The sequence below is a fragment of the Kogia breviceps genome, chromosome 9 (genome assembly GCF_026419965.1).
Source record: "Kogia breviceps isolate mKogBre1 chromosome 9, mKogBre1 haplotype 1, whole genome shotgun sequence".
Classification (NCBI taxonomy): Eukaryota; Metazoa; Chordata; class Mammalia; order Artiodactyla; family Physeteridae; genus Kogia; species Kogia breviceps.
In genome coordinates, this window is record NC_081318.1 from 46,241,620 (window position 1) to 46,252,444 (window position 10,825).

The 10,825-nt window shown below is 42.0% G+C and overlaps 1 protein-coding gene across 2 annotated transcripts; it reads left to right on the top strand.

Moving 5' to 3' along the window:
• The first annotated feature begins 525 nt into the window (after window positions 1–525).
• On the top strand, window positions 526–9,183 carry GGCT (gamma-glutamylcyclotransferase). 2 transcript variants are annotated; one of them, XM_067042397.1, is made up of 5 exons: window positions 526–741; window positions 871–1,042; window positions 5,452–5,597; window positions 6,544–6,679; window positions 8,021–9,183. In XM_067042397.1, exons 2-5 carry the CDS (start codon window positions 902–904, stop codon window positions 8,162–8,164), a joined length of 567 nt encoding a protein of 188 aa, XP_066898498.1. In that variant the 5' UTR covers window positions 526–741; window positions 871–901; the 3' UTR covers window positions 8,165–9,183. The 2 variants fall into 2 exon arrangements, with proteins under 2 accessions (XP_066898498.1, XP_066898497.1); XM_067042396.1 differs by lacking the exons at window positions 526–741; window positions 871–1,042 and adding exons at window positions 1,181–1,417; window positions 1,813–2,405.
• Window positions 9,184–10,825: the final 1,642 nt, after the last annotated feature.

Below are 10,825 nucleotides of genomic sequence, written 5' to 3' on the forward strand. Positions count from 1 at the left end.
ATATGTATATGTATAACTGATTCACTTTGTTATAAAGCAGAAACGAACACACCATTGTAAAGCAATTATACTCCAATAAAGATGTTTAAAAAGAATTAAAAAAAAAAAAAAAAAAAAGGAGGAACCAGAGACGAGAAGTGCCGGAGCTTAGGCTTCCAAGTAAACAGCAAGCGTCGTGATTTGAACGCTGCACGCTACTTCCACCAGGGAAAGGAGCCCCTGACACTCAGAGGAGCTTTTCCAGGAAGCCAAGCGTCCTTAGAAAAGGTATCAGGGAGGTGATCAGGGCTAGGGGTGCGGGTACCAGCGTGTGGGAGTGAACAGACTCCAAACGCAGAGAGGGGGACAGGGGCGACCTGCCGGGTGATGGACAGTGGGGGGCATGACCAGAGCTGCTGTTTCATCTTAAACGGACCAAAAATTCCCTAAACAGCACATACAGCCAGTGAACCACGGAGGAGCCACCCAAAGGTAAGAATATCTGGCCGGGACCGGCGAGCTACTACCCACAAATGGGGGACCTGACCCGCCCTCGCGTAGAGGGAGCCAATCAGAGCAAGCCTTGAACACGGGGGCGGGACAACAGAGGAGCGGGTCCAATGTGGAATCAGCCCCGGGTCGCCTCAGGGCAGAGTATTGCAAAGTCCAAGCAGCGAGCGAAGAGGAGGCGGAGGGCTGGCCAATCAGAGGGAGCAACTCACAGCGTTGGGCATTGGCAGCCAGTCAGAAGAGTGCTCGCAGGTGACTCGCCCGGCCCCAGCTTCCCGCCTTTCCCCTAACCTCTAAGGCTGCGCGGCGCCGCGCTTCCTGGACTGGGGTCATCGGCCACAGCGCTATGCTTCTCGTCCTCTCCTCACACTCCTGCTACAGATCCCAGGTCCGTGCAGGCGTCCGGTGGGACATGGCGAACTCGGGCGGCGAGGACCTCCGGAGCCAGGAAGGGGAGAGTTTTCTCTACTTCGCCTATGGCAGCAACCTGCTGACGGAGCGGATCCACCTCCGAAACCCCTCGGCCGTGTTCTGCAGCGTGGCCCGCCTGCAGGTCAGTGCCCTCCTCCCGGCCCCTACGATGGCCTCTGCCCCCCTCTGCAGACGAGGGAGCCAGGATTTCGAGAACTCGCTTTCTCTACGCCGCTTGTTGGCAGCACTGGGCCGGGAATGCAGCTCTTTCTGATCAGGGTTCTTTGCACGACCCCGGGCCGGTCGCTCTCGCCCTCAGCCCTGTGCTTGACCCCTGCTGAGCTGTGCTACTCTGGCACCTGTGCCTCCCAGGCTGCCCTGAGGTCTCCCTCCTGACGTTCTCACCAGCTGCTCGTTCTGCCCAGATCCCAGCGCCTCTCCCGTGGCCACTGATTTTTAGGGGCATCATCACAGAATCCATTCGGTTGGTCCCTCTGAGAAGCCTTCTCTGACCCAAGTAAGGGAATCAGTTGCTTTCTGTTCTGTACCTCCCTTTGCTCCAGGACTTGTCACCTGGTTTTGTAAAAATCCATTTACCTGCCTTTTGCTCCCGAGCTGAGAGGTCCTGAAAGCTGGAGCCGTGTCTTATTCACAGTAAGGGCTGTGCTCAGTTAAATCAAGTGGCTGGATGAACCTTCGCTTGCCTTGGTAAGAATCATTGCTCTTAGTACAGTCCATTTATTCATTTAGTGCGTATTCTTCCAGCACTTACCTGGAGATACAAAGATGATTCAGTAAAGCTGGCTGCTTTCAGGACCTCCCAGTCTATAGGAGAGACGCTCAAACAAGTTATGTACAAAGCCTTTTGATATTGTTGAACCAAACAAACATGGTCTCTGCTATCGTTGTCAGGGTTCTTAGTTGCAAGCAACAGAAGTGGCTGATTCAAGCAGAAAAAGAATGTGTTGAAAGGCCGTTTGAAGAGCTCACAGAATGACCAGGAAGGTAGGACCACAAAGCTGACAAAACAAGCAGGCATAAAAGGGAAGCTCTAAAACAGCCAGTATGACAGCAACAGAACCAGCCCAGGAGGCCACTGTTGCATCGCCGCTAAGCTTGGTAAACATGGACGTTGCATTGTGCATCACCTGCTCTGGACCCTGCCTGCTACTGTCACTACACCTCCAAGTTCCTGAAACCCAAATATGGTTGCCACCACCAAGGTGGACTTTTTGCTGCCCTGGGTCACTAGTTTCTAATTCAAAGCCCTAGGTGGGTGTCCTGATTGGCTAAGTCTTGGCCACGTGCCCATGCCTTGACTTCAAGAAAAGCTGGGAGAACCAACTTCTGGCATTTGAAACTTCAAAAATAGGAGTCGGGCTCTGAACACTGTCTACCCCCAAACTCATAAGGCAGGGAATTCCCCAAACGTGGGAAAGAAGTTCAGATGGTTTATAATTGGAATGCAGCAAAGAGCTATCAAGCAAATGATTATTCCGTCACAGGTATGGTCACTCTTAAAAGGAGACATGTTATACCTTACTCTCAGTTCTGTTCTGAACTTAAAACTGCTCTTAAAAAAAGTGAAATTTCTTTTTTTTTTTTTTTAAAGGAGACATTCAAGGTGCTATGGAAGTGTATGACTTGGGGACCTGACCTAACCGGGATGCTCAGTAAAGCCATTCCTGAAAATGTGACTTTTAAACTGAGACCTGAATGACTGGGGATGGGGGAAGCAAACAGATAGAATGAACAGCAGGGACAAAAGACCTCAGGAAAGAAAAAAGCTGGACCTTCCAGCTAGTGTGGCTGGAATCTAGTGTGTGAGGAGGGTGTAGCATGAAGACTAGAGAGGTCGGAAAGGGCCACATTTTACAGGACCACAGAGGCCAGAGAAGGCTTGGGTCTTTATGTTGAGACCAATGAGAAGACCTCTGCCAAATTTAAGCAAATGAAACATCAGATTTACATCTTTGAATGCTGGTTCTGGTTGCTATGGAAAATGGATTGGAAGGGTGGGGGCAGCAGTGGACATAGGCAGCCCAGTTAGGAAGCCTTTGCAGCAGTCCATGCTAAAGATAATGGTATCCTGCAGTGGTAGCAGTGGAGGGTAGATGGGTTTGGGAGATATTTAGGAGCGAGTGCTGTTAGGCCTTGGTGATTGATTGTGAAAGGAAGAGAAGATAATGGGGATGACTAAGGTGTTTTTTTTTTTTTTTTTTTTTTTTTTTTATTGCGGTACGCGGGCCTCTCACCTTTGTGGCCTCTCCCCTTGTGGAGCACAGGCTCCGGACGCGCAGGCCCAGCGGCCATGGCTCACGGGCCCAGCCGCTCCGTGGCATGTGGGATCCTCCCAGACCGGGGCACGAACGCGTGTCCCCCGCATCAGCAGGCGGGCCCTCAACCACTGCGCCACCAGGGAAGCCCTGACTAAGCTTTTTGATGAAACAGAGTAGATGACGGTGATGTTTGTGAAAAGAAGAGGAGAATTAGTTTGGGAGGGAAAATCAAGCTCAGTTTGGACATGTATTTGGCCGTTAAACAATGGCGGGGTTAGTGGTACCAACCCTTCACCCAGCCGAAAATCAGAACTGCCATCTCTACCTCAAAAACAAAGGAATTGATACATGACTCACCCAAGGGCAGGAAGCTGAAAAAGTTTGGATAGAATCAGGACTCAGACCCTCTTTCTTTTGATGCCACATATTCTCTATTTTAATCTCTACTCGAACTTTTCCCCATACTTAGTTAATTTGATGATATGTAAAAGGAAAATATAGATGCTATATTTATTGAAAAAAATTCACGTATACCTGGACCTGTGTAGTTCAAACCTGTGTTATTCAAGGGTCAGCTGTACTAAGTTTGAGATGCTGTTGTATATCCAAGTGAGCAGAAAAATATTAGTGAACATTCATTAAATACTCACTATATTCTAAGCACTTTTGAAGCTCAGAAGAGAGATCTTAGCTGGATTAGAAGACGATTGGAATATTGGATGGTATTTGAAGCCATTGGAGGGGATGAGATTGTCTTGAGCAAATTGCTGAACAGAGAAAAGCGCCTAAACTGAGCCCTCAGAAACTCGAACATTTAAAGACCAGGTAGGGGCTTCCCTGGTGGCGCAATGGTTGAGAGTCCGCCTGCCGATGCAGGGGACACGGGTTCGTGCCCCGGTCCGGGAAGATCCCACATGCCGCGGAGCAGCTGCGCCCCGTGAGCCATGGCCGCTGAGCCTGCGCGTCCGGAGCCTGTGCTCCGCAGCGGGAGAGGCCACAACAGTGAGAGGCCCGCGTACCACACACACACACACAAAAAAATTTAAAGGCCAGGTAGTGGAGGAGGAGTTGGCAAAGGAAATTGAGGAGATCAAGGAACAGCCTAAAAGAAAGGAGACAGATCAAGACCGGGTGGTTAACGATGTCAGAAGCAGCTGAGAAGTAGAGCAAGACAAGGAATGAAAATTGTCTATTGGATTTAACAATAGACAACCAGTTCCTAGTGTGGTTGTAACTTTTATCAGATCTCCTGATGTCCTGTCAGGGATACCTGGTCCTAGAACATCCAGTATACCAATTGAAGGTACTGGTCACTCAAACCGACCTTTTTTGTGAAATTCTGACAGGTTTTTAAGAAAATAAAGGTGACAGAGATAAAATATAAACCTTAGGTTTATTATCTACTCTAACCTTTTTTTTTTTTTTTTATCATTAAGGAAGCTAAGCCCTGGAAAGATGGAAAGAAATCCTCTTAGACCAAACAGCCAAGTGAGGATTTTTAGTCTTCCTGGCTGTGTCATTTGATTACTCATCTCTGTGAGGGAGGAAACTAAACTCGAAACCTTGACTCCATTACTTATTAGTTGTGAGACCTTAGGCAAATTGCTTAATCTTTTTAAGCCATAGTTTTTCTTTCTGTTAAATGGGTATAAAAAGTTGTTGACAGGATTTTTTAAAAGTCCATATAAAGCTCATAGCACAGTGTATAGAACCCAGTAATTTTTCAGTAAGTGTTAGCTGCTCTTATGATTATTAGATATGTTAATACAATTCAGGAATATTAAATTTATAAGTGTACAGATCACCCTCAAATGCCAGCTCCCTTAGGACAAAAAAATATGCTAATAGGATACACTTACATACATAAAAGTGGAAAGAATGTTATAACCCTTATGTAGCCATCACCCAGCTTCAACAATTATGTACACTATGATTGTCTCTAAGTTAAAATCTATGTGTATGTAAGTGGGCTGGGAAAAATAAAGATAGCTGTGTTAAGGCATCAGGATTATGGGATTTATTTTCCCCTTTAAGCCTCTTGTTTATGGTGAGATACGTGTACATATTCAGTATACAGTTCATTTTTAAAGAAAAATGAAAAATTATAGTCCTTGAGATCTGGGTCCTTGGTTGTTTATCTTTGTATTTTTTACAGAAGGAACTCAAAGTTTGTTTTAGTTGCATGGAGTTCAAGGTAAATCTTTTTTTATTTTGAGGAAGGAAATTTTGGTTCATGTGGATACTGATCATATCACTTTGGTTTCCTTTGTAGGATTTTAAGCTTGACTTTGGCAATCCCCAAGGCAAAACTAGTGAAACTTGGCATGGAGGTATAGCCACCATTTTTGAAAGTCCTGGCGATGAAGTATGGGGAGTAGTATGGAAAATGAACAAAAGCAATTTAAGTTCTCTAGATAAGTAGGTGACTTCTAATTATAAGTTAAATAATTACTAATTTAGAAAGTGGATCATATGCAAGGATGTGTATATATGTGTTGGTTTTTCAAAACCATATACTGTGGACATACTCTTTATACTTTAGAGTTAACCTAAAAGGTATAATGTTCATTCCTAAAAAGAAAAGCCTAGAAGGGTCACACTCTCTGATCGATATTTGGGGAGACATTTGTAATCTCTTCTATAATTGATGGAAGTCCTTCTTTTCATTCTATTTGTTTTTTAACAAAAGTATCTTTGTAGTTTCATATTGTGAGAAGGCATGAAGATTTTTGTAATTGTTACATACTTTTATTGATTTCAAAAGCAGCTCAGTTTTTATTAGTCAGTTTTTAAAAAATAATTATTTAAGGTGGCGGTGGAATCAGTAAAAACAGTAATAATCATTTGTAAAAACTTCAAAACGTTAGAAATGCTTTGATGTTCTTTATAAATAGAACTCAAGAGTTGTGTGGCAGAGCATTTAATGCAAATCAAGTGGCAGAAAAGAGTAGGATTTGAGAAGAGCAGACAAGCATCTGACATGCTTAATACTTTACTTCACTTGCAAACAGGAATGAGCCATCCTCTCTACTTTTCTCTGGGTGGGTATTCTCTTGCTGTCAGAACACATAGCCGTTTTTGTAGCCTAGAGAGCAATGTTTCAGGGTTACAAAGCTTGAAATAACTACACTGAAGCATGTTTTTAGATAGGCTAAATATAGAGATGTATTAGAAGCATACCCAGTAATAGTAAGTCTCCAGCTTTCTAATTGAAATGCTAAACTTCCTTTTGATGTGGTGGTACTTCTACTCTATCCCAAAATATACAGGGAGCAAGTACATCCATAGATAGTTAAAAATTTTAATCCGGTAAACTAACTTGGCTAAGTCAAGTATGATTAAAATTTGACTGTTCTGGTTTCAGGCAAGAAGGGGTTAAAAGTGGAATGTATATCCCAATAGAAGTTAATGTTTCTACTCAAGAAGGAAAAGAAATAACCTGTCGAAGTTATCAGATGACAAATTATGAGAGTGTTCCCCCATCACCCCAGTATAAAAAGGTATCCTTTTAACTACTTACAAAGACTTTTGGTGATTCCTTGTTAATTTTCACTGAGCTAAACTAAAGAATATCTTGTTTTTAAAAGGCTTTGTGTGTTTTAAATTTTACATGTACAATTCATTTTAATCAAAATGTTTTTTAATACAAAAATGATAGTTATTTACCAAATAACTAAATGTTCAGGTTTATTTATAATGATAGAAATATGTCCCTAAAACTTCATTTATTAATAAAAAGCTTATAGAAATGTATTTGAATCATAATTCTAGACATGTTTTTTTCCTTTTTAAAGTAGAAAATAGCATGTATGAGTGTATTTTTTGTAGAGTTATTCTATACCCATGCTTTTGTAATCATTTTTTTTCCTCCATAAAACAGTATTTCGTGAACACCAAGATTCATTTTTGTAGGTAAAAAATATATATCCTACTGCTGAAATGTTTTCCATTTCCAGATGGACGGAAAAATAAGTCACACTGCTTTTCAAAATCAGGGATACCCCTCCCTCAGGCACCAGAAAAGAATTCAGGATAGAGAGTCCAACATCTCTTTTCAGAAACCCAAACTTAGGTACTTGTTGGCAGGCCCAATCAGGACATGCTACCTGGAGAGGGTGACCCAGTTCCTGGGCCTAATCTGGAATTTTCTAGAAAGGAACCTAGAGGAATTAAGCCTGGTGTGGATCTGGGAAGTACCACTGGACACACTTGCTATTTATTCCCTCACATCTAATTCAGAGGTAGAGTAGACTCCAGGATTCAACTACAACTGCTACCTGTAAACTGGAAATTTTTTTTGGAGAATGGTGTTTGTTTCTTAAAAAATCATGCAAATTCTGTACAATAAGTTTTTCTCTTAATATAAAAATATTTTAGGGCTTCCCTGGTGGCGCAGTGGTTGAGAATCCGCCTGCCGATGCAGGGGACACGGGTTCGTGCCCCGGTCCGGGAAGATCCCACATGCTGCGGAGCGGCTGGGCCCGTGAGCCATGGCCGCTGAGCCTGCGCATCCGGAGCCTGTGCTCCGCAATGGGAGGGGCCACAACAGTGAGAGGCCCACGTACCGAAAAAAAATATATATATATATATATATATTTTAAATCATATTACTGAGTACGATTGCTCTTCCATAAGGGTGGATCTTGTGGCTTTGAAAACTCCCTGCACGTTCATGCTCATTGTGAGAGGAATGACTATCCCTCCATTTTGTTCTAGAATTTATTCTAGAGTTATCTGAAAGCTAATATTTCTTACTTTGATACTACAAATAAAGCTGTGGTATACTAAATTAAATTATGTTCCTAACTAAAGGGTTTTTTGTTTATTTTAACCATTTCTAGGTGATTTGCCTGGGTGCAAAAGAGAATGGTTTGCCACTGGAGTATCAAAAGAAGTTAAACTCAATAGAACCAAATGACTACAAAGGAAAGGTCTCAGAAGAAATTGAAGACATTATCAAAAAGGGGGAAGCAAAAACTCATTAGAACCTAATAGAATACATCTACAGATATTTTCTCTATATGTTAATACATTTTTAACATTTAGAACAGGGATCTGGGATATCTGTCTGTTTAATATATTTTCAACAGTGTTCTGAAGGGATATCTCACTTGGGTGATTCCTTGTTTTCAGGCTATAAAAAGACCAGGATAGGAGTTAGACAATTGAAAAGGGGGCCTTGCAGCATTGGAATGCATGACAAGTAGATGTGAGTATTCCTTCTGTGAACCCTTAACGTTATTTTATTGAGTTGATCTGAAGTGTATTTTTGCTCTGTGATAAAGCGTAGATTTGCAACTTAAGGATGGTGCTGGTAAATCACTCTGCTGTGGGATTTTTTCTTAGTCAGCTTACTAAGAGCAAGCAAACTTCAGAGACAATTGATTATAACAACTTCAAAATATAAAAGATGGCATACTGTTCTTAGAGGAATAAATGTATTTATTTAGGTTATTTAGGTTTAACCTATTTATTTAGGTTTAACCTATCATCCCTACTAAAATACTACATTTAATTTTGTTAGAGAGACTCATATCATCACACATACTGAGTCTGGTCTTGGTCTATAGGCAGTCTATACTAAAGGATAATTGCACAGACTCTGGAACCAGACAGCCGAGGACTGACTGTCAGTTACAGCACTTTCTAGCTGGGAAACTTCAGGTTATATGACTGTGCCTCAGCTTCCTTGCCTGCAGACTGAAGACAGCCCAAATATCTATGTCTTAGGATTGCTTTATATATATATATGCTTAGAACAGAGCCTGGCATATAATAAGTATTAACAATTATTATTGTTCTTACTGAAGAATTAAGTTTGTACAGAGCTATCCTTGGAACAAGATTTTAAAGTAGAAGGGTCAAGAATATGAGGGAAAAGTGTTTCCCGGAAGCTGAAATTTGATTCTTGGCTTACCAAGAAATGGTCACCTTCTTAAATTTACTTACTGAATAAGTGGAAGAAAGAAGAGTCATGAATAAAACAACACTGGTTATCAAAAAATCTCTTATGTCTCTGTGGAATGCAGTGAGCTGGACCTTCAAAACAGGTTATTAGAATGAGAGAGAACAAGCCACAGGAGCATAAAATAAAGATTTGGTTTTTACTCTTAGGAAGAAGGACCAAAGGACTTTCAGCTACAGCTGCAATTCTGTAGTGAGGCTGAGCCATAGACTACAGGTTTGACCATGTTTCATAGCTGTTACACCTCACTGCTTTCAAGTATACCCTCCAGTATTCCAGTTTTTGATAGTTAACTCCTCCCAAAAAGACCAAGTTTGTCTGTGACCCAGAACACAGTTATGGTAATATAGTAAAGCAAGGCTCAGTTGTGCTGTAGGTACTAAAAATTGCATATTATTCTAAAATCTGTCTCTCCTACCTAAAATGACAGCTTTCATTAAGGAATTTAAAACATTAACAATAAAATCTTCGTGTCTGGCCTTTTAACAAAAATCTGTTAATCATGACTATGTTTCTGGTTGTTTTCAAGGTAGTACTAGCAAATGTCATATGTAAGGACTTTCCATTTCTACCAGTGATTTTGGCCGTCTAACCACAATACAACCAGCTTCTGGATATATTATAGCAGACATAGTTTTTGAAAAGCATTTCTGGGCTTGAAAGAAAATAAGGAAAATCTTGAAGTTGTACCAATCCCTCTCCCACAAAAAGAAAGAAGATAAAATGAGCTGAAAGGCTAGACAGTAATGGTAAACAAATGTCCCAGATGTCCTTGCCAATAATAGCCCCAGATTTAGATGATTAACCCTCAAGCATTCCTGCTGCAGGACAGGAAAACGGAACCTGAGAATTCTGTATGAAACCAGGACCCTTGAAGAGAACTAAAACAGTCCCCAGTTAGTAAGCCTGGTGGCTCCCAGCAGAGATAGATGCAAATCCTCTCTGAAGAAAGTGATCCTAATTCAGGTTCTCAGGTTTTCCACTTAAAAATTTAAAAGATGATAATAAGGAAAATGATACACTATGAATGAGAACAGAAAAAAACATTTACATCCCTAAGGTTTTAGGATATTGAAATGATCAAAAACAGAATACAAGTATATTTGGAGACTTTGACTTCTGAGAAGATGGAATAGACATACTCTTCCTTATTCCTTTAGTTAAGTACAACTAAAATCCCTGAACATAATATATAAAACAAGCAGAACAGCTAGAGACCTTAGGACCCAAGTCATGACATAGTGCTGAATTCCCTGGATTTTCTTTTGCCTCATGCATCCCAGACTTCTAGCTGAAGAAGCCAGGAACCTGAAAGCACCAATGGGCATGAGCAGAGATGAAAAACAAACAAACAAAACAAGAAAAGCTGCTCTCTAGCCAAAGGACTGGGAAATGGACAATCTAGCCAGATAAAACTTAGAGAATAAGTGCTTTACCCCAGCCAAACACCACGGAGAAAAACTATGGAACCCTCATCTCCACCCAAGCCAGCAAAAGGTCAAGAGGGAAGCCTGGACTTCCACCCTTGCCAGGTTGTAACAAGGCACCCTAACCCTGTCCCCCACCACCATTGCCAGGGTAGTGTCGGAAAAGGCTGAGTAGGGAGCCGCCCAGCACTAACAATCACTCCCCTTGCCCCCCAGTAGTGTCAGTGGAGACCATGTGAGGAGCCTGTACTTAA

Coding starts and splice junctions, on each gene's coding strand:
- GGCT (XM_067042397.1), top strand. CDS start 902: ATGGCGAACTCGGGCGGCGAGGACCTCCGGAGCCAGGAAGGGGAGAGT. Junction 1,043..5,451: donor GCAGCGTGGCCCGCCTGCAG/GTCAGTGCCCTC, acceptor TTTCCTTTGTAG/GATTTTAAGCTTGACTTTGG. Junction 6,680..8,020: donor CATCACCCCAGTATAAAAAG/GTATCCTTTTAA, acceptor AACCATTTCTAG/GTGATTTGCCTGGGTGCAAA.